This window comes from Acanthopagrus latus, chromosome 11, assembly GCF_904848185.1.
Source record: "Acanthopagrus latus isolate v.2019 chromosome 11, fAcaLat1.1, whole genome shotgun sequence".
Taxonomy (NCBI): domain Eukaryota; kingdom Metazoa; phylum Chordata; class Actinopteri; order Spariformes; family Sparidae; genus Acanthopagrus; species Acanthopagrus latus.
The window spans coordinates 11,761,116-11,788,688 of NC_051049.1; the positions used below are offsets into that span (position 1 = coordinate 11,761,116).

General features: G+C 40.8%; 2 protein-coding genes and 1 long non-coding RNA gene across 9 annotated transcripts; 2 read left to right on the plus strand and 1 right to left on the minus strand.

The window, feature by feature from the left end:
- Window positions 1-654: 654 nt before the first annotated feature.
- On the minus strand, window positions 655-23,890 carry mpnd (MPN domain containing). 4 transcript variants are annotated; one of them, XM_037113741.1, is made up of 13 exons: window positions 23,752-23,890; window positions 5,581-5,783; window positions 5,170-5,391; window positions 4,401-4,500; window positions 4,228-4,306; window positions 4,047-4,143; window positions 3,888-3,960; window positions 3,707-3,783; window positions 2,990-3,158; window positions 2,154-2,224; window positions 1,943-2,032; window positions 1,757-1,849; window positions 655-1,635 (listed from the first exon to the last, which is right to left on the minus strand). In XM_037113741.1, the coding sequence occupies exons 1-13, from the start codon at window positions 23,798-23,800 to the stop codon at window positions 1,549-1,551; spliced, it is 1,410 nt and encodes a 469-aa protein (XP_036969636.1). In that variant the 5' UTR covers window positions 23,801-23,890; the 3' UTR covers window positions 655-1,548. The 4 variants fall into 4 exon arrangements, with proteins under 4 accessions (XP_036969636.1, XP_036969634.1, XP_036969637.1 ...); XM_037113739.1 differs by having other exon boundaries at window positions 2,142-2,224; XM_037113742.1 differs by lacking the exon at window positions 23,752-23,890 and adding an exon at window positions 6,336-6,586 and having other exon boundaries at window positions 2,142-2,224.
- On the plus strand, window positions 7,074-16,398 carry LOC119028151. The gene is made up of 3 exons (XR_005077622.1): window positions 7,074-7,229; window positions 8,025-8,131; window positions 15,053-16,398. It is a non-coding gene; the product is annotated as an uncharacterized LOC119028151 (long non-coding RNA).
- armh1 (armadillo like helical domain containing 1) lies at window positions 23,787-27,284 on the plus strand. Of its 4 annotated transcripts, none has more exons than XR_005077621.1 (11): window positions 23,787-24,032; window positions 24,481-24,549; window positions 24,653-24,819; window positions 24,918-25,114; window positions 25,261-25,345; window positions 25,510-25,626; window positions 25,800-25,887; window positions 26,110-26,239; window positions 26,449-26,526; window positions 26,631-26,707; window positions 26,837-27,284. XR_005077621.1 is itself a non-coding variant. In XM_037113743.1 (11 exons), exons 1-11 carry the CDS (start codon window positions 23,812-23,814, stop codon window positions 26,857-26,859), a joined length of 1,257 nt encoding a protein of 418 aa, XP_036969638.1. In that variant the 5' UTR covers window positions 23,787-23,811; the 3' UTR covers window positions 26,860-26,980. The 4 variants fall into 4 exon arrangements, 3 of the variants coding, with proteins under 3 accessions (XP_036969638.1, XP_036969639.1, XP_036969640.1); XM_037113743.1 differs by having other exon boundaries at window positions 26,626-26,707; window positions 26,837-26,980; XM_037113745.1 differs by having other exon boundaries at window positions 23,927-24,066; window positions 26,626-26,707; window positions 26,837-26,980.
- Window positions 27,285-27,573: the final 289 nt, after the last annotated feature.

Sequence of the window (27,573 nt, forward strand, 5' to 3'; positions counted from 1 at the left end):
TTTAATTGAGTACAATATTTGAGCTATGATAACAGCTCTAGAGATTAAAAAATATATATATGTCAATATATGTTTGCTGATGGAAATGTTGCTGTTTCTGTAAAAATGTTTTGTTTCATCTTGAACATAAATCAACTCTAATTGTGTTTTTATAACTTTAAAGAGAGTCGATAACAGTATCAGTAAAGTACTGATCTGTTTTTAAAAATTTGAACATCACTACCAACTTTACCTTTAAATCAATCACTTGCACGTCTTTTATGCTGGTATTCGATGCCTCTGGATCTGTTGACTCTGTTGATTATTTATCGTTTTTCGTAACTTTAAACTCAAACACTAAATATAAGCAGTTTCCCCAAGATTGTCATTACCTAAACATATTAGACTATTGAAACTGAATCTCCAGCACTAATTTCAAAGCCTAAGAATTAGTAGTTAATGTCCATCTGTGCCCCTCAAATATGAAATAACGGCTACCGCCATTGAAATTTTGTGAATCACACTTGTGAATCCTAAATGTAGTGATCTCAGATTCAGATTTCACAATTACTTCTTACAACTACTTAGCATTGTCATTGCAATCAAGTTAGCATGACTGCAGACTGTAGAATCTTAAAATAAAGTTTAAACAAAAAACAAACAGTCCTGTTTAAATAGTTCCAGTGTGTATATTTTAATGCTTTGTGGATCATCAGCAGGCTTAAGGCATTGCTCTGTCTTCATACATGTTCATCACACAATCCACAGTTAGTAATAAATACAGTACAGGTATAGAGGAAGCAATATCTGTCCTAACCAACAGGACTCATGTCTCACACAACCAAACAGGGAGACAGTAGAGGGGCACATTCACAGCACAACACACACACACACACACACACACTCATACACAGGTTCATTAAAAAAAGTTGGCTTGGCACAGTGGAATTACTTGCACCATTTTGACTTTGAAGACAAACATTCAAAAAAACCTACTGCAGAGAACAGTTCATGTCAAACCAACACACGTGTGCATACTTTGCTAATGTAGTATGCTTTGCACTATTCATTCCTCCCAACCACTGCTCCGTTGGTTCAGTCTATAAAGGCAATTACAACACATTAAAAGTTTACATTGTACATATCTGCTCATACCGAGGGACACTGGCACAGATAGGCACATAGGTCCATGTGTAAATGGTAGGAGGCTGGACAGGCAGGCGGATATCTGGTCCATATTAAGTGTCCATCTGTAAAATATTGGTTCTCTGATCCAATGTGCTCTGGTTTTGTGTATCAATTGTAAATTCTTTTCATTGATAAATACAAGCTAGTAATAATATCCGATTTCAAAGTCACTGATGTGTTTCTTTTTCAGCTCACCATAATGCTGTTTCAATATCAAGCATCAGTCAAGCATGAGGGAATTCAAGGCATCTTTGTTTTTCTTATGTGAGTTTTTCAAGCAGGTTTTTACATCGTACATCCTCTAGTCGCTCCTGACCTGTCAGCACAGGAGGTGTTTCGAAGTGTAGACCGGCCACATGCATCCACGAACAGCAGTTCCGCTCAGTTGATGCTGCTCAGCTGACTGTAGACATGCTCTAAGATCTGAGAGTAGGCCTGGTCTTTGGGAGCGTGGCAGCTCAGAGAGCCCTGAGGGGGAAGACACAAAGTTGTAGAAGTGAGGTTGCCTATTGGAGTGTGTATCAGGGTGAGATTGTTAGGAATGTAAGAAAGATGAGAAAGATGTGAAGTTTTCCATCTATCATCCTACCTTGATCTTGTCCATCATGGTCGTATCAGGACACCAGTACTGGCTGAACTGGACGAGGTCGGGAGCTGTCCTGTAGTAGTCAACCAGCAGCATCTGTGGAGAGAACAAACAGTCCTTTCTTATAATGATTTACGGTATCAACAGTACTGGCGTCTCTTCGGTGTTTCCGTAGAACTGAGGCTGTACCATCTCATTTAGAACATCACTGGTGAGAAAGTTGTCCTGTACGTAAGTGACCTCTACAGCAACTGGAATCCCGTAGTCATTCGGCCTTTGCTGCAAGAAAAACAGATAATGCACAAGTTTATAAAAAACAAGAGCACAGATGTGTGTCAGAATGGACAGTATCAGAAAAGACTAAGCTAAAGAATAAAATTAGATTTACCCATGTCCTCACCTCAGGGGGTGGTACGACCCAGAATGGAGTTATTGTGGACGCCACTCCTTGATTGCCGTGATAATAAGGACCTGAAGGGAAACAAAGCTGAAAGCTCAGTGGCATCAAATTACCCGACTGTGTGAAAGCGCAGGTATTGCTGGTTCATGACAGTAACAATGTCTTTACATGCCATGATGAATACTGGTAGTTGTTGATTTAGAGCTTGATTTATAATCTCTATAGATTTGCCTTAATTTGTTGCAAAACAATCACAGGAAATTATAACGTCTCTTTGACAAAAGATTTAAAATTTCAGTTTCCTCCTAACATTCAGTTAACAACACCGTGTTTTTTATAAGTGGGATCTAAGAGCTGGAAAATACACTTCAGGACTTCTGTCCCTGTGGAAGTGAGGCTCTTTAGAGCAGTCCACAACAGCTGCTGAGGGGATCTTTATGAGGGCATCCAGCTGTTAAAAATTCATTATTTACATGAACAGTATTTCCATCAACGTCAACCAACTGCCGAGGACACTTTACCCCTCCTTCAAGTCGATTCCATGTTATCAAGCGCATATACTGCTATCTGTAGACCCAATCACTTTATTCCATCCTTGTTCGTGTGCTAGTGTTTGGGTAGTTCAGCTCATGATTTCTGACAATGGAGTAGACTTTTTGTAATAACGATGCATACAAGCAATATATTGTGGATTCTTTCTCCTGCTTTGTAATGTGCATTGTATTATTTTGGCAATACTGTTATTTAATCTCCTTGCATTGCATTAATATAGTTTGTTGTCAGTGTATAAATATACAGTATGTAATCCCACATTGGATAGAAAGGTAGGTACTTACCACAGATGATGCCCAGACAGGGCTGGAAGCCATTGTTTGAACCCTGCAGCCTCAGCTGATGGTCCATCTGGGAGTCGATGTCCTGCAGCGACGGCAGAGCCGGACCTCGCGGGTGACTGTGGTACCAGCCCACCAACGACAGCCCGCGCATGAACAGGTTCTGACAGATCTGGAGAGGAGTCAAAGTGACATACGGTGATTACACATGCCAGCCGAAATGCCACGTAACTGAGTTTATTGCAAAAGTGCCAAATTGGTCACAGGCCAAACATAACACAAAAAATGATATACCCCACTTTTCATGGGAAAGTGCGTGGAACACCAGCTTCAGTAGAGAAGCAAAGGTAAAGCAACAACAAAAAAAATCCGCCTTCTCCTTTAATGGCCTATAATTGTTTGCAGCTTCAGTAGTTAACACAAAAATGGCAAACAAGTAACTGAACTATTTGAATCACAATGGGAATACAAATGTAGTTGAACTTCCTGCGAGTTACTTCATTTAATCACACTTTATCACACGGCAGTCAGGATGAACTTCCCAGTGATGTCAGTTTTTTTGGTTTCTGGCTTTTGGAAAGACAGATGCACGATGATGGGTTGCAGAAAATGTCCTGAGGCACTGGAAGAACTTGTGAATATTTCAAACCAGACGTGTTTACTGGAGGCTCACATGCAAGATGTTAGAGCAGACTACTGATTCATTATTCCGTGTCTCACCTCCTCCTCCACAGCTGAAGCAGAGTCTCTGTCTGCCAGCCTGGTCCGACAGGGGAAAGCCCTTAAGACTGTCAGCACTGAAACAGATCCATCACAGACAGAAGGGTGCTGGAGTTAAAGACGGCATCATTCTCATCGTCTACTAACAAGTATTTCTTAGTAACTTTCTCATCATGCTCACGTTGTGTGTTGGTGTCCCATCGTCCTCCGAGGTATCCCACCACCTCACTGGTGGTCAGGTGACAGTGGAAGTCCTGATGGGGATAAAACGCAGGTTAACTTGGTCCCTTTACTGTTCATCGCTGTTCGTTTCCCTGTTTCAGATGTGGCTGCTTCTTACCATGAGCAGCAGGACATTACTGGACACGGCTACATTGAAAGGCTGGAATCTGTTGATGGCTGAGAAGGCTGACAGCTCCACCAGTGTGTGCGGATCTCTGAGGACAACAAGTTGGTATTTAATACAATCTAATTCACTCCTTCGGTCATGTAAAACTGCGCTGATACTGAAAAGTCAGTACCTGGCAGCGTCCCTGGTGCCCAAGGTGCAATATCTGACAGGAATTCTCTCTCTGTCAGCTCTCCGTGAAACTACAACATCTGGAGGATTGAAGATTTGTTTTGTTTTTTTTAAGTCTTTCGAACCGCACAATTACGAAACGTGTTTTTAGTTATGAAGAAAAAACAATCATACCGTGTAATCCAGGCTTGTTGTTCTTGTTCTTCTCATCTGCCTGCACAGCTGTCTTCCCTTCCTCTTCATCCTCGTCATCATCCTCCTCACTCACAAGGCTCTGGCACCACAAGAATTAACCACAGTGATATAGACTGTATAACAGTGTTACACATTACTTAAGATTGACAGGAATGTGACCCAGCACAAGATAAATAACCGTACGTTTGTTTGGTTATCAGCAGGATTACACAAAAAATGCTCATCAGACTTCCACTAAACTGGGATGGAGGATGGTTCTCGACTAGGAATAGATCTCAAAAACTTTTGGTGCAGATCTGAATAAAGGAATGGTTACAGGACTTTTTTTTCACTTTCTTTAACATTGGGAAATTGGACTATTCCCAAATTCTCTTTAATTTCTCAGGGAATAATGTACGGATCTTGATGGAAAAAGTGACACGCCTAGATAAAACTAGTCTGAATGAATCATGCATGGCTGAAACAAAATGTCCAGTGTCTGTCCTGAGCGATGAACTAACTGTCTAACTGTATGTAAACCTGAAACATCAACTTTTTCTTGGCACAGACTGTTTAAACATGACCTGTTAAGAAGCACCTTTCTGTCTTTTCATTGTTTAAGTACAAATTTGAGGGCTAACGTTTGGCCTTGACACAAATTAAACCTGAACTGCTTAGATTAGCATGTTGCCTCATACATCTGCAGTGACACAGACTATAATACAAAAACAAAAAAAAGGTTACATTACAGATTCCTGTCTTCTCTCACCATGTCGGCACTGGGTTGGTACTTATGCAGCCAGGTGGTTTTATACTGGACCAGCTTCTGGCCCCGGTAGCGTACAGATGCCCAGCCGCAGCCAGACTTCTTGGCTGGGTTGACCAGACGTTTGCAGTGTGTTGCCCAGGCGCTGGGGGAGTTGAAGATCTGGCCCGTCTCCACCCATCTGATTTTCCCATCATTCAACAGGTCTCCTATGAAGTTCTTACCCTGAGGGAGCAGACAAGTGAGGCATTTTGATTTAAAAAAAAAAAACAACACGTGTGATTGAGTTCACTCCTTTAGAGTCTCTTAGTGCATTTCATTGCTTGTGTGCCATGCTTGGAAAAACAAGTTCCACCTCACAATATATTAAACTAACATAAACAACGACTTTCATATTGTGATGTGTGTTGTTACCAGGTAGTGGATGGCGAGCGCGCCGTCCCCCGGCTCCACCAGGCCGTCCTTGAGCAGCACTCTCAGGGTGATGCCCCTCCGGGTCAGCAGGGAGCCCCGACCGGAGCTGGACCTCAGGTCTGCCTCCTCCCCTCCACTCAGCTCTTCCTCATCCTCCTCTCCTCCATCCTCCACCACCTGTGGCGAGCTGGGTGGCTCCGAGCCTGATGGGACACACAGACAAAACACACATCTTTTATTCTATTGTGCACGTGTTACATGTGGGTGTAATGTTAATGATAGGAAGGAAAAAAAACACACACAATCTTGGTATGTTAGATATATGTAGTTAAAGTGCTGTCATTTTACTCAGAGGCTTCAAAATGAGCCAACCCAGCTGGCTGCCAGTTAAACATCTGTATATCACAGTTGCATCAGGACCTGAGCCAATGCAAATGTCCCATTATTGTAATTACAATGACTTTATAATGAAAACTCCACTGTAATGGCAGCCAGCACCATTCAGAGCTGCGGCGTGCTAAAATGATAGCAGCCCTATCTCGTGGTGAAAGGGGATCTCAAGGGGGACAAAATAGCCAAAAGATAATCTAAATTGGCATTTCATTAATTACGGCTAAGCTAAGCGGCTGGCCTTTGTTTCCACCTCCCATCAGGGTACGGCTCTCTCCGCAACAGCAGGCCTGTTTCTCTCCCCCCCTCCTCCTTCTGTTAATTTGCCTCAGAATCACAATTAAAGCCTCTTTCATTATCCTCACCCATATCTGCGAACGCGTCGGAGAGCGCCTTTAAATCCAAACTCGGTCCAAAGCTGCTCCTTTTTTTTTTTTCCAGGGCACCGTGTGGGGCCGAGCCGCGGGCAGATCTCACAGACACGGGCCTGCACTTCGGCACACTAGCTCCGGCTATTATTCAAAAACATAAAATGAAGGCGTCTGTGGCTCTGCAGTGTAGTTTCCTTGTTGTGTTGCTTTAATGTCAGTTCCCCTCCCCTTTCTTTCTCCCTCTCTCCCCCGTCCTTGTCACTCTCCCCGTGTTGTTCGGAGCGGGCTCGTCCGGGCGCGCCGTGCCGGTCTCTGTCTGCCCTTATTCACCCAAACATGCCGCTAAAAAACACGAAGAGGTCGTTTGGAAGACAGTACAGTCGGGTTGGGTTGGGGGTGTTGTAGGAAACGCCTGGAGCGTTGCTAAAAATGTAAACAATGCGGCGAGACATCTGCGTTTCCCCCGGAAAGATGAAGTGTCGCGCCGTGCCGAGCGATATTTGACATCCAGGCAGATTAAAAGTACGTGAAGATTATGAGCTCCTTACACGGGAGGAACACCGCACAGTGAGCTGGAGCCAGTGATGTGTGTGGTGTGATAATACGACCCCCCCCCCCCCCCCCCGTACTTTCTTGTGTACACAATGGTTTTTTCTTCACTACACCCCGAGATGTTCCTTCTTTATCTCCGGAAAGAAACACATCTACCGAGGTGCAGCCTGCGGAGGGCAGCAAACCTCCAGCAGCGAGTCCGACCGCACTGGGTTCAGTTCCTCTCACACCCACGTGGTGGTAAAACAGATCCCTGTTCTCACTACAGGAAACAACCGCTCAGCGTGGCGCTTTACCACACATTAAAGGGGCACTATGTTGTTTTTGTTCTCAAAGGTAAAGTAAAGGTTCAAGCTAGAAAGGTGGCAGGGTCCGCCAAAAATGAACAAAGTAAAACAGTGCGAAATTGTGTCGTCCTCTAAGGTCAGTTTGTGTATTCAGTTTATTTTAGTCACGACAAGGAAGACAGTTTGTTTCATTTATACCCCTTGACTGACTGTGCAGCAGAAATGGGTTTTTATCACCTCGGCTTGGCTTTGATGTAAATATAAGACTTTGGCTAACACACTGAAAGCAAAATTCTCGCCAAAATGCAACCTAGGCTTTTTTGTGAATGTACCCGAGTCAAACCTTCGTGTAAATTCATAATTACGACGGAAGAGGCACTTTTAAGATTTACAGTATTTTGGTTTTCGGGTCAAACTCATTTTCAATAGGCACATTAGCGAGAGCATCAAAGTTTGACCTGGAAACGAAGAGGGCAAGAGATTTGCTTTAAGTGATGACGTGTTATCAACATCTAGTGGCGGCAGATAAATAAGCTTGGAATTTGGGATGTGTCTATCTGAGGACTTTTTATCACTGGACAAAGTGTTGCTTCGTTCATTCCTATGAAAGCTGCTCAGTGGTGTTTTGAAAGCAAAAATGCTCAACTGTGAAAATACCTGAGCACAGCTTACTTCTGGTTTAGCACCCGGCTAACTTGAATGGGGATAAAATAACTCAATTGTAAATGTAATTGCTCTTCTAGACATTCCAAATGTTACTGGGCCGATTTGATCTGACATTTTACAGACCCTCCTTTCACAATTGGACTAATGTTGTTTTCTCTTCTGTTACAACTGTTTCCAGAGCGTTCATGACGTGCAATGTGGCAGCAGCGACGTGCAATGCGGCGCTTCAGATAAAAATCACAGATGATGTGCCTTGCCTGCAGGAAGTAGGACTGGGCTCAACAGGTGTGTACCTTTGTTTAAAAAACCTGTGTAGACCCACTAACTTTAGTGGAAAAGTGAATTTTGTAACAGAAGTCTGTCTGTAAATATGGACTAGTGATAAGATGAGTCTCCAGGTTTGTCGCATTGATGTTTGATGTCTGTGACACCTTCTATAGTCGCATTTAACCACTTGTTAGAAATCACTGTTTTTAGGACAGAAAGTGATTTACAATTAAATTGTGGGACATTTAATCATGTATTTTGGATACAATGTGGCACCAAATCATCCTCAAATTCAGATACAGTGAATGTGCCTCTTTGAGCAATCTACAGACTGAATGTTGATGGAAGTGAAGCCATCACATCTCTACTTTCAACGTTAGGGCTGAGCTGCCACATGATGGAGCCATTTTGCATTAAATAGGTCAGGAAAGGGTCAGGTACATGTACCACCATGTTCAGGCTCAGATATAGATGTGTTTCATTATAATATCATCATACCTGCAGCTACTGGTATTTTCATCAGGGGATGTAACTGTTTTATCCAAATATGTTATACGAATGATAAAATTATAAAAATGTGTGGTCTCCTTCCCTGGAGTCATAAATACCTGTGACACAATGCAGCAGTATCTCTCTAAAAAAAGCAAGGAATCTGTGTGTGTGTGTGTTTGTGTGTGTTCCTCAAATATCTCTGCAGATCAGGATCAGACTGACCTGAGAGTTTCAACATGGCTGCTGTTTGGTTCAAGGGTGTGCAACATCAGATTTGTTTGGACTACAATGATACCGTTAATAAATTATTTCATAAATACTTTACAAATTCAGGAGCATTGTCCACCAGAGCCACCAGTCATGTGTGCACCAGAGCCAATCACTGCAGAGCTCACTTTCACGACATACCTTAAGATACAAGCAGATTTATACCTGCAGCGGCACGAGCTGGACTGGGATTTTGCCGGCAGTTTGGTCCCGTTCTGTGCATCTAAACTGACTGTTGTGGATTAATGAGACTAAACAAGTCCAGACCGAGTCTGTTCAGGTCAAAGGCAGGTCCAAATCAGGACTTAGGTGAAATAATGTCCGCCACACTTTTTCGCGAAGATTGCCGTCATGTTTGCTTTGTGTCTGGTGCAGGAAGAAATGGTACAAACGGGCTTTTGTCACGAAAGTGTCCCATCAGCAAGTTTGGTTGCTGAGGAACGGGAAGTTGTGAGAGGGACGGATGCGGATGAATGAGACAGCCGGTGTGGTGTAGAGACAGCCAGCGATATTTAGAATTGAGAGATTTGTGACATTTAGTATGTTTGGAGTGTACAGTTAGTGTGTTATGTAGTGTGTTTAGTGTGTAGTGGGGTCAGTTGTCCATTGTGTTAAAACAGTATGTCAAAATACAAAAATAACTGTACACTCACACATATGAGGTTGTGCTGACACCAAGTAAATAGTTTTTAAGGTGAAATATAATGGCAAAATCAAAAATAGTCAAAAACGGCCAATTATACCCTAGAATGTCGGATTTCACAACAAACCTAAATATCTCTGAAGTCCCACCTTCAAACACAGCTTCATTTGGCCATCTATGAACACGCTACCTAACCTCCACCTTTTCTATAGGAATACATATTTCCTGCGGGCACTGCACTAGTAATTCTTAATATGTACAATGGCAAAAAAAAAAAAGTGACACAAACTTGTATAAATACTTGTCAACTTGAAAACCAGAATTTATTTCAGTAATACTGAACAACACTTTTTATTTAAAAAATTTATTATAAAATGTATTATAATGCATTCTGTGGCATCTTTTTCCCGATACAAACCAATGCATCTTCCACATGTCTGCACCCCTGTTTCATGCGCAGGTTGTAATAATGGATAATAATAATAGTGATAATATACAAAATAAGTTGTTGGGGTTTTTTTTTTTTACCACAGATTGTGATACTCTCAATGACTATACACAAAGCAACAAAATGTAACCTTAAGTCTCATCCCCGGACCCTCAAATACTGACACTTTGGGGTGGCGTTGGACACGCGCTGCCGACCCAATTTGTCAGTATTTGACGATCAAGGAATGAGACTTAATAATCAAATTATATTTCTTAATAAACTTAAATTCTGTTGATATAAGAATATCAGAAATGTTTCAACAGGCTTTCCTCGAGTACCATCTTGTAGCAAAGCAAAGACAAATGGAAACCAATCAAACAGTTATCAGCCCTGAACAACTGAGCCACATTTCTGTGTGTGGCCAGGCTCATGTACAGGCCAAGCCAGGTCACGTTTTACTTCCTGTTTACTTCCATGTTTATGTAAAAGTTCATATGCTGTTCATAAATCAGTCTTGTCCATATCCTCTTTGCTGAAGTTCTGTTTTACTGAACAGAAGCTAATCTCTTGAATAATGAGGACGTATCACCATTTTGTAGGTGAACAGGTTTGAGTCACATGGACAGATTAGCTCAGCATTGCTCGGGACAAATTTAATATTCTTACCAGCGACATCATCAAAATCCTCAACATGGACCACATACCTCCCTTCACACTGAATAACAATTCTATTGTTGTACTGAATACTTCCCTCCATCCCACCAGGCAAAGCTCTGTTCTCTTCCTCAATCTTCAAACTTACAACTGGCAAAGAAGGGCAAACAATGTGTTCAGCTGAGCAATCTTCATCACTGACAAACACCCTTGCTTTCCAGCTCACATTGCAAAAAGTAAAGTAGGCACTGTAATGAACAGGTGTTTGGAAGTTAGATGTCAGATTATTGATGAGCTGGCCATTACGACTGTAGTAACTCAAATTTTTGTGAGCTTCAAGAACATAGTAGTCAAAGGTAAAGCTCCATGGGCTGCCAGTGTAAATCCTGGATGTGTAGATGTTTTGTTCTTCTTTCAGGTCATTGAGCAATGCTGTGGAGGGCAGAGCATTAAACTGAAAGCCCTGCAACTTACTGGCAGAGTATGGTGAGCTGTTGAGAGAGAACAAGTCCACAACTGGTATCATTGGAAAACGAATAAGCTTCAGAAGGTCCTCAGGAATTGTTGCATTTTCTCGGGCTGCCGCCCATCTCTCCAGTCCATTCAGGATGACGTTTTCACTTCGTACCACAAGGTCCGACCGAGACAAAAGAGCTTTGACAAGATCAAATGGAAGATTTTCCCAGGCTGGGGAACGGATCAGCGCCTCACAGTTCCATGCCAGGAAGCGAACACAAACTTCCTGTAGAGCCTCATCATCAGTAAGAACTGCGTACTCATAGATAGAGTTCAGACTCTGAAAAGTGGGATCCTCTGGAAGAAACAGCCTCAAGATGCTTAAAGTCTCATTCTGAAATTCAACCAGACCCCAGTTGAATGCCATCTTGAGAATGCAAAGGGCAGATGATAGCGTAACTTTGATTTTCCTTGTGTAGAAGTATCTGAAACGTAAACATTTTCATTAGCATGGTTCAGCTATTTCAAAAGTAGTGCATATGATCAGGCCGACAGTGACTCTGAGTGATTCACGTTTGCGTGACGGTCAACAAAAAGGTGGCATATAAAAGTTTGCCTTTACCTGACAAAGTCATTGGCGTGTTGACTGCAAACAGAGGTGACATCAATGCTGAGGCTGTTTAAGTCTGGCTGTAAAGTTTTGAGGTTTGAGTCCAAAGAAAGGATGACCTTGTGAGCACAGATTGTCTCAATGGTGTTGTTGTCCACCACCACCACAATGTTCAAGTCACAGTCACGTCCACTATCAAAAAGCTCCCCCAGCTGGTGAGAGAGGCTTGCAATGTGGTACAAACTGTACTCAATTGTACCTCTTTCGGTAGATTCTGGGCACAAAATGGGCACAGTTTGAAGAGAGAATTAGCGTCTGACTTTATTTATTCATTCATGGATGGTGTATATACTCTTACCTACACACTGCCTTACCTTTTTGGCATTTAACACCAACATCTTCATTGTGATTACAGTTATGGATCCCCCAACCAGGAAATGTACAGTGGAGCAGGTTGACCTCTGTCCCAATACAGCCTAAATCGTCCATCCAGATGTGTCCATCGCCTAACATGAAATCAACCACAGAATATGAGAGTGACAATTCAGCCATTTGTACTAAATATTGCTCAAAATTACAGGTTTTCATCATTAGTGTTTGACATTCTTATGCTTGTGCCATACTACCTTAAGTTTCAGAGGGTCAAAGTCAAATTGAGTTTTATTACCTCCGCCAAATGATACCATAGTTTCTCTTGCACCAGGGAAATGGAGCTGGCGACACACTGCCTGCGCCTCATTTATGTCCCACCCGTCATCGCACACGGTCCCCCAAGATCCATTATGAAATATCTCCACACGGCCCTCAGAGTGATCTTGACCACCAGCCAGCCTAACAAAACCTTCCTCCTGACCTTTAAAAACATGTAGCGTCATAACCAAGTTTAGTTATCTGTGCCAAATGATTTCTACTGGGGAAAGATGAAAATAGGTCCATATCTACCAACATGTCTATAATTTCATGCCACAAACTCAAATTATGAATTGTAAAAGCTGCAATGAATGTGATCAAAAAAAGTAGCGTATTATAATATTTAAGTTAAAATACACACACCTATAAACATTACGGCTGCACAATATTGGAAAAAACTGACACTGCAATTTTTTATGACCCTGAGATATATATATTGACCTGAACAGCACTTTATGTTATGCTGCACTGCTGCTATCTTGTGGACAATTAACCTAGCTTTTTTGGTTTCACTGTGAAATTAAGCTCATTATGTGGATTTACTCACCAGCAGAAGAGCTGAAGCTCAGGAAAAGAATGGATAACAATAAAGTATTCTCTTTCATTTTGATGCCAGTCCACTGGAAAAAAAGGGAAACAAGCAAAACATTTCTTAATAGATCAATTCATAATTGAGTTACTAGTGCAATATTGTCAATGCAGAGCATTTACTAGTAACCCCTGCAGTATTGTACTGTAAAATGCGGTCATAGTGCTGGTTGATTTTCAAGAAACAGGAATAAACTCTAATGTACTGTAAGTGCATTTCCTCCACATATGACTCAGTTTGCTCAAGAGATGTAAATACAATTTTGCTGAGCTGTCCTTTTAGTTTCTCCAAACAAATACTGTGTGATGCAATCTCTTGCACATATTTTTTTATTTATATTCTGGTTAAATATAGGAATGAACTTACCGGGAATCAAAATGAAGCGAACAGAAGAACAACTTCTCACTGAAGAAATAACAAGGGCCATCTGTGCCCAATGTTAATTGTTATGCAATCACTTCCAGGAATCCCCACACCCACTGAGGGTGTGTTTCCGAGAAAAGATGTTGAAAATTGATGCCACATTTTAATCCCACAACAGACAATTTCACAGCAGCCCCAATCATACTGCCATTTGCATGCGGAGATCCTGCGGCAAGTCTCTGCCTGTGAAATTCTCAGAGGCAGCAAGGAGCGAAATTTCACTCCAGCGCTGATACGCCTCTGGAAGTAGTATCAGGGGCGCATTATTGGCGAACGAAACCAGTGTGAATGGATAAGCCAGCTGCGCATATCAAGGGCGCGCCGACCAGATGGTCTGATAACTACACAGGTCTCTCACTCAATTTAATAAAGAGAAATGTCCCACAAAGCAAAGTCACCGGCAAAAAAGTTTAGCTCACCAAGCGTTTGTGTAGAAAAAAAAAAATCTGTGTGAATGACCAATGGCGGAGAATTGGCGAACCGCTGCCAGGCGATAATGCATCTTCTCTGTGTGAAAGGGGCTGCTGATGATACCACAAAGGCAAATTCTTATGTATGTCCTCCAAAAGTCAAGAGTGACCTTTCAGTTTATTTTTGAGAATTGTATAACCTTCTCTTAAAGGCGCACTACGTAGTTTTGGGGAAGAAATCTTTATCAGAAGATAAAGATCTTCAATGACTGATTTTTTTATTCCTAAACTAACTACATACAAACTATGTCCATTTTTGACTGAATAAACAAATTGGCAATAAATGACTGCAGTGGTATCTTATCTTAATGTTATTGTTTAACTCTATCAATCTATCTACCCATCTCACATTAGCTAGCTTGCAGGAAAAAGCTAACTAGACCTCTAGCAGCTAATCTATCTATCTATCTGTCTATCTGTCTATCTATCCATCTATCTATCTATTGTAAGGTAGCTAGCCAAGAAAAACTAACTAGACAACTAGCACTTACCTCTAGTAGTTGATATCTATCTATCTATCTATCTATCTATCTATCTATCTATCTATCTATCTATCTTACGTTAACCTAGCTAGCTAGCTAGCAATAAAAAGCTATTGGACCTCTAACAATTAATATCTATCTATTGCTCCAAAGAATTGCTAGCTAGCATCAACAGCACAAATGTAAAAAGACAAATCAGTACAAATTTCATCTACAGCAGCACCTAGTTCATGCAACTTTGTGCAAGTTGTTTGCCAAAAAAGATTCCAAAGAGTAATTCTCTATAAATGTGCCCTTGAATTGCACACTGAACAAATAATGAACCATAATATCTAGTACTCAGTTGTTTCTCTCAAAAGAATCAACTGAAATTAGCCTGAAAATGTTCCCGTGCTGTTTGTGTCAGGCACCGAGGACAACATGTGTGACAGGGTGAGGACGGTTAGGATGTTACAAACATACATAATGTCTGTGTGTATGTGTGTTAAATTACTTTTTAATTTTTAAATTACTTGTATATACTAAAGTACAGCATACTGTATCCTCTGATGTTTTATATTAGAATATTTGTATATCTTATATATTCTGTCTACCTTTTTTGTATTTGTCACACTCAGTTTATTCTTTATATATCTTAGATTATTGACTTTTCTGCATTAGGACATAATCTTTCAAGAGAGATGTTGACGGTTATGTCCCACAGATTTGATTTTTGCTTTCTGTCTTCGCTCAGGTTTTTTTCGAAGGGACAATAAAGCAAATGAAAGCCCAAGTGGAGGTCTTCTGGATAGAAGGAGGCAGCCATGGACTGACTGTGAAAGGAAGGTCTGAGGAGTCGGTGCTGGATGATGTGAACATACAGGTCATCACCTGGATGAACAAGCAAGGAGCATAGATTAGCATATGTTGCAAGATTGTATTTTATTTGTTTTGTTGTACTTGTTTAATAAATGATTTTTTTTTTACTTTTTTCACAAAATATGGTTAAAGAGTTGTGTCATCTTTTAATCAAAAGTTTGTTGACACCTTCATCATTAAACCTGTGTTGCTGATCACCTCACAGAGGAACTCTTCACCTGTGCAAAACTGATCTGACATAAAATGATACTGCAGTGCTGAACACTGACTCAGAAGCAGTGAAACGATGAGCTCTTCAGCACGGGGAAACAAGTATGAAGATATATTTGTTTTAATAAACATACATTTCATAGCACTCAGTCTTAAACAGTGGTGCTATGATCTTGACTTGAAAAAAGTCCTGTACAATGTATATTTTCTGTAGGAATTATTTTGGAAAGAATCATCTACGTGAATTTTCTGTGCAGATATTCTTCTGTTTTATTTTTCTTGATTTCTATAGCAGTAGCCATGGAAAGTAATGACCTATACTAATTTAGTATGGTCACCTACCAGCAAAAAGTACCTCAAAGTCATACTTCACTTTACTAAAAAATTAAAGGTACTTTGAAAAAATATAACTTTAGTAAAAGTGAAACTCACCCATAAGAATAGTGCTTAGGTACTTTGTGTCTAAAGTACATCATGACATTGACCTTTGAATGTTAAAGGGATATTCCGGCATAAATTTAATCCATGGTCTAACACACCGTGTCACTGAGTAAGACCACCCCCCAAGAGATCAAGTTTACCGACCTCTAGCTTGTCGTTTTAGCAACCTCAGAAAACACCGCACGATAACAATGCATTGCAGTATACGCCTCCAAGATGAAACCACCATCAAAAAGCCTCTCATAACCACAAATAATGTTCAGAATAGCACCAAACTTCAGCATCAATACAAATAGAGTCCCAGCACATCTGCTAGCTTTGCAGATAGCTTTACTACTCATCACTCTCCTGCAGCAGCTTGCTCGTTGTGGGGAAGCCCTGACGAGTCCATTACCAAGTGAGTTAGAAATGGTCAATTCTGTTGTTTTCCCCATCAGCTCTCAATAATAACTGTCACATACTGACACATATGCACTTTGATTGCATTTCCATGGAGTAATAATCATACATTTTCATCCCTGGGCTGCGGAACTCTACTGCACTCGGTAATCGACTCGTTGGGCTTCCCCACAACAGGAAGCTGCTGCAGAAGAGTGGTAAATTGTGTTTTCTTTTCAATAGAAGAAATCCAGCAAAGCTAGATGCAGTCTGAGCCAAGAACAATCCATGGGGGCCCCAACATGGATGGGAGTTGGTTCTGGCGCATCCCGTGGATGCTCAACTGGATTGGGATCTGGAGGATGAGGAGGCCAGTTTGACACCTTGGGTTCTTTGCCATGACGGGGTGTAGTTGGTCTGAACGGGATTTGGGTGGGTGGTGTTCGTCAAAGAGGTTTCACAGAAATGACAGTACTCAAAGTTTCCAAGCAGAACATTTGATTGCAACAAGATGATCAATGCTCACTTCACTAGTCAGTTGTTTTAATGTTTCAGCTAAACATTGTCGATATATGTGTTAAATAAAGTATGATTATATCATTTACATTATATATAAATGAGATCAAATAAATGCAGCCACTCTAAACAGACATACAGTTTATATTATTTTAATTATTTTTTGTTTAACGAGACAAACAGAAAAAGAGGCAGCGAGACTAGTGTCCCACCAGTGACACTGTACTGGCTTCTGCCAACCAAAACTGTCGGTATTCAACGACCTGTGAATAAGACTTGACTACCCTCCAGAATCATTTACTGATCCTAGAGTATTAATGAACAGCAACTGAAAAATCTCACACTTTCTGCCTTTAATTTTTGCACCTCCATTGCACTGACCTTGTTGGACCAAGTGTCTCTCCTGTCCTGGGCCGAGCACCAACCATGCAAACTGTCAGTCCACAAAACTCGATTACAGGAAATCAGGATTCAGTTTAGGAAACCGTCGTCCAACTCATCCTCAGCAGCCTGTTCCTAAGCCCACGCTTTCAGCTCCTGGCTGCTCTCGTTCTAGAGAAACAAACAGTGACCATTAGTACTCTGCCGATATATCAGCCATGTTTGATCCCCCTGGTAAAGTACAGGTGAAAGATACTCACACTTTTCCTTCAGGCTCCTGTGGTGGCTCCACTCCCATGTTTGGCTCGTCTTGTTCGTCTTGATGATTTGTCCTTTCAACCGTCCATCACCTGCAAGATGAAAAAGAAGAGCAGTGGTAGTTTCACGTCTCTTTGTGGAGGTTTTGTGGGGATTTTGTGAATTTGTTCAGGTTTCAGTATATTTGTTTTAGTAAGTTTTAGTATATTTGTGGAGGTTTTTGTGTAGTTGTGTAAGTTTTTAGTGAACTTGTGGCGGTTTGCAGATTTTTTGTGTGTCATTATGGGGGTTTTGTGCATCATTGTGGAAGTTTTGTGTTTATTTGTGGAGATTTTGAGTGAGGGAGAGAGACTGGTGTCCCAACAGTGACACTGTAGTGGCTTCTGCCAACCCAAACTGTTGTTATTCAACAACTTGTGAATGAGACTCGACTATACTCTTGATTCATTTATTGATCCTAGAGTATTAATGAACAGCAACTGACAAATCTCACACTTTCTGCCTTTTGTGTTGGCACCTCCATTGCACTGACCTTGTTGGACCAGGTGTCTCTCCTCATTGTGTCTGATCACCATATAGGTCAGAGCTGTTCCACTTGAAGCTGAAGACAAGCCCCACTGTTCACCTAGAGAGGAGGAAATACTTTAAAATAACTATGACTACATACACTATATTACCAAAAGTATTCGCTCACCTGCCTTTACTCATTCTATGAACTGAAGTGCCATCCCATTCCTAACTCATAGAATTCAATATGATGTCGGTCCACCTTTTGCAGCTATTACAGCTTCAACTCTTCTGGGAAGACTGTCCACAAGGTTGAGGAGAGTGTTTATAGGAATTTTTGACCATTCTTCCAAAAGCGCATTGGTGAGGTCACACACTGATGTTGGTCGAGAAGGCCTGGCTCTCAGTCTCCGCTCTAATTCATCCCAAAGGTGTTCTATCGGGTTCAGGTCAGGACTCTGTGCAGGCCAGTCAAGTTCATCCACACCAGACTCTGTCATCCACGTCTTTATGGACCTTGCTTTGTGCACTGGTGCACAGTCATGTTGGAAGAGGAAGGGGCCCGCTCCAAACTGTTCCCACAAGGTTGGGAGCATGGAATTGTCCAAAATGTTTTGGTATCCTGAAGCATTCAATGTTCCTTTCACTGGAACTAAGGGGCCAAGCCCAGCTCCTGAAAAACAACCCCATACCATAATTCCTCCTCCACCAAATTTCACAGTTGGCACAATGCAATCTGAAATGTACCGTTCTCCTGGCAACCTCCAAACCCAGACTCGTCCATCAGATTGCCAGATGGAAAAGCGTGATTCATCACTCCAGAGAACGCGTCTCCACTGCTCTAGAGGCCAGTGACGGCGTGCTTTACACCATTGCATCCGACGCCTTGCATTGCACTTGGTGATGTGTGGCTTGGCTGCAGCTGCTCGGCCATGGAAACCCATTCCATGAAGCTCTCTGCGTACTGTACTTGGGCTAATCTGAAGGTCACATGAAGTTTGTAGCTCTCTAGCAATTGACTGTGCAGAAAGTCGGCGACCTCTTTGCACTATGCGCTTCAGCATCCGCTGACCCCTCTCCGTCACTTTACGTAGCCTACCACTTCGTGGCTGAGTTGCTGTTGTTCCCAAACGCTTCCATTTTGTTATAATAGAGCTGACAGTTGACTGTGGAATATTTAGGAGCGAGGAAATTTCACGACTGGATTTGTTGCACAAGTGGCATCCTATGACAGTTCCACGCTGGAATTCACTGAGCTCCTGAGAGCGGCCCATTCTTTCACAAATGTCTTGTTTCACAGTCTGCATGCCTGAGTGCTTGAATTTATACACCTGGGGCCAGGCCAAGTGATTAGAACACCTGATTCTGATCATTTGAATGGGTGAGCGAATACTTTTGGTAATATAGTGTATATATGTGTGTATGTGTGTGTTTGCGTGTGTGCGGGTTAATATGTTAATATGTATATATGTTAATCGTAACACAAAAAAAAGACGTAATCAGATTAAAGACACATCCAGGGAAAAAGGGGATTTGTTACAGGATTATAATTTTATAATAAAAAATTATATAGCAGTCTATATCCATGTGCATGACAACACTTCACAAGTCTCACATCCCTCTGCACTGTAAAATCTACCATAATCTGATTTAATAAATGTGTTTTTTAAAGGTAAACCAAATGTATTACGTCCTCAGAACATTTAGTGCTTTATACACAAGTAATATGATTTTAAAGTCTATCTTTTGAAACACAAGAGAGTCAGTGCACTGATTTTAACAACACATTAATCTAGAACTGAGACAAACACACTGAGTCCATTCAGTGAAGACTACAATGAGGCTGATATTGTGTGTCTATCACAACAGATGGAGCCTGTTAGCTACCTGTGCTGTACTCAGATATTCGGCTGTAATGAGCTAGTATCAACAATTTAACATTACACAGTAAGGTAATGACATCATGCTAACACTCTCCAACAGACACACACGTTAGCTAACATGCAAACCTGTCTGGAAAATCACAGCGATGAAACGACTCAGAAGTCTTATAAGCTCGTTACAGTGTCAGTACCCGGTTCATGTGTCTCTACCCCTAAGTAAAGACAACTGAGTCGCTGCTAACGTTTCCCAAACCATGCAGTGCATCTCCAAAAGTCAGCTAGCTAACATAGCATAACCACTCACAAACCTTAGCTAACCAGCAGTCATGCCATACAAAATAACTAATACATTTCAAAAAACTTATGGCCGACATTACCAAAACTAGCGACTTGTTTTAAGATAGCGACCTAAATTTAATTAACTGTGCATTATTCATGTAATAAACACGGCAGCGATAAAACGACCAAAATCACAATGGAGGTCTGGTGCACCGAGCAAAACATAATGCCAATGGCGGATTTAACTGGATGTTGTTTGAGGATTATGTTCCAGCCTAATTTACCTCAACACGAGTCTTTAAAAAACAAATCTCACCTACATGAGAGGGAGACTGGCTCCCTTTTAACCCACACACAAGCAGGACTTGCTGGGCTTACCAACACATGAAGGTAGTTACTACTTGGAGCTCGCTGATATATAAATGATCATTACCTGGGCTTATTACCGGAGATCTGTATATAAAAACTGATCTGTACACCTCCCACACAGACATGAATACACCTGTACTAAGTAGGTAACTGTAAACATAAAGCAGATTGGTACATAACAGTTTACTTACCGTGTTTGTGTCCACAGAGCAGGGCCGGTCCAAACAGAATGAAGATCCCTCAGCGCTGATAATAAACAACAAAGATTTTTGGAGGGAAATGCACTATTTTCGCGGGAAATGAGTAAGACCGCCCCTTTGGGCGTGTACCAACCGCATTCCTTAGAGGGGCTGTGGGCGGGACTTATTTTGCTGGTTTACCTGTATCTAACCAGAGAGTGGGGTTAAGGGTGGATTGTTTAGCCCAGTTGGCAAAACAGGTGTCCCTTGATCCTACAGTTAACTTTTGCCCTGGGTTCAAATCCAGGACTGAGGACCTATGTTTGCATTTTTTTTACTGTAATTTCTCAATCTGTCTTATCAATAAAGGGCAAAATATGAATAAACCAAATATTAATAGAACCAACACAGATAAACGATTGTTAATATGATTAAAAAAGGGTCCCTTTTTACTGATATTTCATTGCTTTATTTGTTATTATTCTAATACTAACAGAGTGTAATCAAATTACATTACTTTAATATTGTAATTAGGTGAATTCAGGTCATTTGGCACCTCATCGCAAGTGTTATTGATTTCTGTTCTGTACTTTTACCATGAAATTAATTAAATCAAATGTGAATCATGACATTATGGGGGTGTACTTGCACATATTATGTGAGAATCTATTTGTTACCTTTTTATTATCTTGTTTATTTTGTACTGTTATTATTGTTTATTGTTAAATTGAACTGTCCTTAGGCTGCTGTGACACACAAATATCCACATTTGCAGGACCAATAAAGGAATTCTGATTCTGATTCTGAGTCACTCACAATTTATGGGATTTTCATGAGGAGGTCAGTGATGTAATATTCTGATCAGTCATAAATAAGAAATGTTTCTAATATTTTATCACATAATGTTTGTATTTGCACATGGTTCTGACATAAATTGCACTAACAAAAGAAAGTGCATCGACCTTAATGTCCAGTAGGTTGTGCCAGCTTGACACAGTCCCCCCAGGTTTGTCTGAGAGCGCACCTGAATGCATCGTCAGTTCCGCATTGACCAGATGAACGGAGCAACTGCGTGCCCGTTAGTTAGATTACAACCATAGTTCGACTATGTTACTGACAACTGCAATACTGACAACTGCAATTATCCCAGTATACATGCCGGTGAGAAAATCGGATTATTGGGCCGGAGCATGTCACACCCCGGTACGCTAGGTGGCGCTGTACCAACTTCAACTAGTGGTAACAGAAACACCTCCGACTGACCTCTTTACGTCACCAGCTGCCTCGGCATTCAAGAAAGATGGCGTACGAAGAGCGAGACGAAGCTACATCTTTGTACACTTTGTATATGGTGTACATGATAATTACACAAACTAGAGGCACAATGGTGCTCTTTCTTGCGGTGATTTCGCAGGAAAGGCGCCGCCGCCGCCCGTCTGCTTCCGGCTCACTGCCCCGGGGAATCTCTGTCGGGGAAAATCTCGCGCCTGCGCAGAACGCAAAAATCCGATCCGATCCGCTGGAACGTATACATGCAGGAGTAATGCGACTATCAATCGAATAATCTGGGTGCTTTAATTCGAATATGAGAAATCCGATCTGGTCCGATTTTAGTCAGACTAAGGTGTATACATGCATCGTAAAGATCCGATCATAGCTGGACTAACCCAGTAATTGGGTTTTCTTAAGTGTCATGTAAACGCAGTCTGATTGTGGCTGCTATGGCAAGCCGTTTTAACATTTAATCGAACCACACTCCTATCTGTAATTACATTTTAGATAGCCATCATAGCATCTCTTCTAGTCAAAATTGGATTTTCACCAGTCAGAATGGTAATTAAAGATATCCGCAATAACATTCTTACTAGTAGAAATGTTATTTCGAGATATCTACAACTATGATTGTACTAGTCAAATCTAACTTTAAGATATCTAAAAATCCTTAAAAAATATAAATGGCCGTTTTAACATTTAATAGCAAGACTTGATATATATTGCAGACATCTGTAATTCAATTCTTCCTAGTCAAAAAGAACATTTCAGATATCCACAATGACGTTCTAGGACAAATGACGTCACCTTTGCCATGTGTATTGGGCTTTCAATTTCAGATATCCACAATTACATTCTGGATATCTAGAATGAACATTCTGGATATCTGCAATTGAATTCCTATTAGGAAAAACTCCCATTTCAGATATCTTCACTTCAGTTGTTACTTGTCATAATTTTCATTTCAGATATCCATATATCTTTTATGTATGTAAATGCTGCTGCTACGCCAAAATTTCCCAGCTTGGGATTAATAAAGTATATCTATCTATATCTATCTATCTATCTATCAAAATGAGAAACTGTCATTTTGAATATCCATAACTCCTTGAATAAAATACATTGTGACTTGTAAAAATGTCATTACAGATATCCACAATTCGTATTATGACTAGTAAAAATGCAGTTGTGGACATCTGTATATATATTGTGGATGCCCATAATTATGGCAAGCCGTTTTAACACAATGACTCTCTTCCCAGGACAAATGACGTACATAGCCAGTCTAACTATTAAATGTTAAAACGGCGAGTTATACTTTTGATTGATTTGAAATTGAAAGCCCAATACACATGGCAAAGGTGACGTAATTTGTCCTAGAGTGTCATAGTGGATATCTGAAATGTTCTTTTTGACTAGGAAGAATTGAATTACAGATATCTGCAATATATATCAAGTCTAGCTATTAAATGTTAAAACGGCCATTTATATTTTTTGAGGATTTTAAGATAGCTTAAATTTAGTTTTGACTAGTACAATCAAAGTTGTAGATGTCTTGAACTAACATTTCTACTAGTAAGAATGTTATTGCGGATATCTTTAATTACCATTCTGACAAGTGAGAATACAATTTTGACAAGGAGAAATGCTATTATGACTATCTAAAATGCAATTGTGTGTGTGGTTCGATTAAATGTTAAAACACCTCTATAGCAGAGCCGCTTTTAAGCAACAGTCTGATTGTGGTGGCGTTGCTAAGCAACCTTCAACCAGCTGCTACAAACTGAAGTGGAGCAAGACAATCAAGGCATGAAAAATTACGAAACATGAAAAATTAAGTAATTACCCAATTTTAACATTCAAACAAACGAGCGGGGCAGCAGCTACAACCAGTACATTACCTGGCTCTGGGGCTTTTTTGGTGCGAAAGAAAGGCACGGCGTTCGCCATCGTGAAAAACGATGAAGACAGACAGGGTGTCAGCGCAGGAGGAGCAGGCGAATATCGGCACGGTGCTCACTTTTCTCCGAGAGTGGGACCGAGGGGACGGGACGACCCGCGGCCGCATGCTGGGCACCTTTCTCACTCACAACGCGGGGAAGACGTTTTATGAGCTGGAGCTGGAGTTCGCACAGGTCGCCAGCCTCTTCCTGGCGCGACTCACCACCTGGATGAGACTCACGTATCCTTCCTGGATCAGGTTGACAAGCCTGCTGGTGCTTAAATAAATCTCTCTATACTTTCAATATTACACACTGTATGCATATTTAGCTCTACACCAATTATATTCTATTGTGTATTTATCATATACCATACTGTATGCCCCACGTTGTTATCTGTATGAGTTATAAAGCACATATGTATTGACTTTTTGATGAAGTGGATGATGAGGATGGGGATCTGCAGGAACTCATAATGATGGAGAGCTGCTTTGAAAGCATTGCCACATAACAATAATGATTTCTTCTACTTATTTCCGATGACCTTTACTACAAACGTGCATACATTTAACTATATTGTGGAAACTGTGATCATATATTTGCAATTTAAAAGCTTTGAGTCTCAAAGAAAGTACTCAAGGTTCCTTGTCTGGATTTACTGCCACCTTGTCACTTTCACTGATTATTCAGATACATGTTCGGGACATTCTTGGGCCTCCAGCTTAAAGCAATCGGGATATTCCTTTCAGCGTCAGGCCAGTGAGTGAGATGAAATACTACTCTAAACTACCGTATCTGTGCCTTACTCTTTTTTATTTTATTTTTTTTTGTCAGTGACCCACATTTTTCTTGCATTCCTCAGTGATCAGTACCTGATGGAGTTCGTGGAGGATGGAGGGGTTCTCACTCTGCTGGAGATCTTGAGCCGCTCTCGGAGCAAAGCTGAGGAAAAGGCAGAGGCCCTCCGCCTCCTGCTCGCTGTCTCGAGGGCCGGTCGCAAGTACAAAGAGATTATCTGTGAAAGCCATGGTAAGTTCTATAAAGACATCTGTATCTTATTTATGTTTTTATCACTGGGCCTACCTGTGCTGTGAGGGCCACCTTCTCTTTTTTGTACATCCTTGCAGGTGTAAAAGCCATCGCAGAGTGCCTGGCGACATCAAGCACAGATGAAACCAAAGAGACAGCGTGCGTCCTCCTGGAATCCCTGTCCCATGGAAACCCCAAATATCATAGCCAAGTCTACAAAGGTCTGATTGCCCTCATGACCTGTACCTCCCCTAAAGCCCAGCACCTGGTCCTGCACACCTTACACACTGTACAGGTAAAGCAACAAAGCGCACACTGAGACATTTATTGATGATGATGTATTGATCCTCACACCTTCTCATGTGTATATCTTTTTAATTCTTTGTGTTACAATAGTAAATAAATACAGTAGTTCCCTTACACTGTGTCACTCTCTCACAGTCCAAAATGAAGACAGCCCATCCGAGCATTGTAGAGCCTCTGCTGGATACGCTCAGGTCCCTTCACCTGGAGGTTCAGGATGAAGGTAAGTAGTAGAGAAAAATGTTTAAAAACCACATGGTAGTAAACGCTCGCTGTGGCTGATGAGTTGTTTGTTTTGTGTGTTTGTAATGAAAGCTCGCTTGAAATGATAAATGAATTCACAAGCCAACCCTCTCTCTTCTCTCCCTGTGTGAATGCTTCTGGCAGCAATAAATCTGATCTCAGACCTGATGTCTTGTGATGTGAGGTCGACGCTGCTCAGCGGACTGGTGGTTCTGCTGAGGCCCACTAAAGAAGACGTACAGCAGCACCAGAATCATGACGGTAACAGCCTGGTCTGTTAGTGTGTGTTTTTCTTTCAAAGTGTTGTTTTTTCAGTTGATCCACGTAATGCTAATATGTCCACAGTTTCTCAAACTGATATGTCATTTTCTGTTTTCTCGACCCTGTTAATTAATGTGTTGATATTTTGTGATTTTGAACATATTTTTTGATAGATATGATCATACCAGAGTCTGAGAGACTCAAGACATCTGGATCTCTTCCTGTGTTTGTGCAACAAGCTGCTGCGGCAAAAACAATCCGGTAAGGACAAAAATAATAGTTAATTAAAAAAACATACCGTTGCAATTATTTATACGACAGATATTGTCAGAAAATGTTACACTATTGTAGAATTATGTGTAAAGCAATCTGTAATATGTTTTGAATTCATATTACCAGTGTACTGCTTTGGTGACTCTGATAGTTTGAGCTGTTGCCATTCAGTAAGGTTATGTTTTTACGGTTTTGTTCAACGTGTTGAAGCTTGCTGGCCGAGGACAGTGGAGAGGTTTCCCGTGAGCTTCTCTCTCTCGGAGTGATCCAACATCTTCTTCATGCTTTGGGCAACAGAGAACACACTGATGCCCAAATACAAGCCAGTCTGGCCTTGGAGGTACAAACATGCTTTCATCTATAAAATATGCACATACACAGATGCATGCATACCATGGACACAGGTTTGATACTGATTCCAGTATAATTCTGTATAACTCACACACACACACACACACACACACACACACACACACACACACACACATATACACACACACACACACACACACACACACACACACTAACACTGCTTTCATCTCCATCCAGCACTTTGTCCGCTCATACCCAGTTATTGAGGAACAAGTGCAGGGGGTCATTGGCAGCGCCCTGTTTGCAGCATTTATGGTGGGTTTTAATAATAAAGTAATATAATGTTGGTTAAAATGTTCATGTGAAAGCTATTAAAAGGCAGCTCTAACAGATTGTATCAACGTCTTCCTGCAGCACAGAGCTGACACTTTATACATGAATTTGGATGAAACACAGGCAGAAATCCTGCTGACTAACACTGTGAGAATTACTGAAGGTAAAGTGTTTTGAGTTCATCGTAGAGTTTCCTCAGCTGCCTGCAGTCTGTGAGAAAAATTAATTAATTTTTAATTTTAATCAATTTTTTTTTGTTATTTATTTTTTCTTGTCAATCCTTACTTTCCAGTTTTGGACGGTGCTGAACATTGAATTATGACGAGAGGAACCAATCATTTGCAGCAGATGAAGAAAATTTAGTGTGAATACTGTTTGTTATTATTGATTTTTACTTGTTTCACTGTGGAGTTCAATATATCATTAATAACCTTCAGCTTGCACTGTGTTGTTATTTATAATTTATGGTGAACTTGTATTACCTTGCCTTACACAACATGTGACTTTAACCCTTAAATTTAATCTCTTTAATCTGAGACAGTTTGTAGTAATACACTAATCAGTGGTGGAATGTAACTGTGTTTCTTTCAATAACTTTACTGAAGCATACATTTGAGGTTCTAATACAGTATTTTCATGCTACATGCTACTTTGACTTCACCAAAATTTTGAAGGAAATATTGTTGTTTTTACTTCACCACAATCGTTTTGAAGCTTTGATATAAAAGTTCCTGGAAAGGAGGGCATTGCTGTAGGTGAACTCTCACCTGAATATATGTATAACGTTTTTAATAAAAGAAATTTATAATAAATTAACCTATTATACTGCAAATACAGCTGAAATTATTAATAAATTAGCTGATTGAAAGAATATAAATAAAGTCTTGATCACTTCTCATGTAAAAACGTTTCATAGTTCCAGTTTCACAAATGTAGAGATTTGCTGCTTTTCCCTTCAATTATATTAATTATTTTAATTAATTTATAATTCTGTTCACAATAACTGTGTGGTTGTTACCTCTAGGCTCT

What these genes read in the sequence shown, in the direction of transcription:
- mpnd (XM_037113738.1), bottom strand. Translation starts at nt 12,960, where the DNA reads ATGAAAGAGAATACTTTATTGTTATCCATTCTTTTCCTGAGCTTCAGC. An exon ending in TATGGTATCATTTGGCGGAG is followed by an intron (nt 12,172 to 12,332) that starts GTAATAAAACTC and finishes ATTTCATGTTAG; the next exon opens with GCGATGGACACATCTGGATG. An exon ending in TGGTGTTAAATGCCAAAAAG is followed by an intron (nt 11,940 to 12,039) that starts GTAAGGCAGTGT and finishes TTTTGTGCCCAG; the next exon opens with AATCTACCGAAAGAGGTACA.
- armh1 (XM_037113743.1), top strand. Translation starts at nt 23,812, where the DNA reads ATGAAGACAGACAGGGTGTCAGCGCAGGAGGAGCAGGCGAATATCGGC. An exon ending in ACCACCTGGATGAGACTCAC is followed by an intron (nt 24,033 to 24,480) that starts GTATCCTTCCTG and finishes CTGATTATTCAG; the next exon opens with ATACATGTTCGGGACATTCT. An exon ending in CACTGTGAGAATTACTGAAG is followed by an intron (nt 26,708 to 26,836) that starts GTAAAGTGTTTT and finishes CTTACTTTCCAG; the next exon opens with TTTTGGACGGTGCTGAACAT.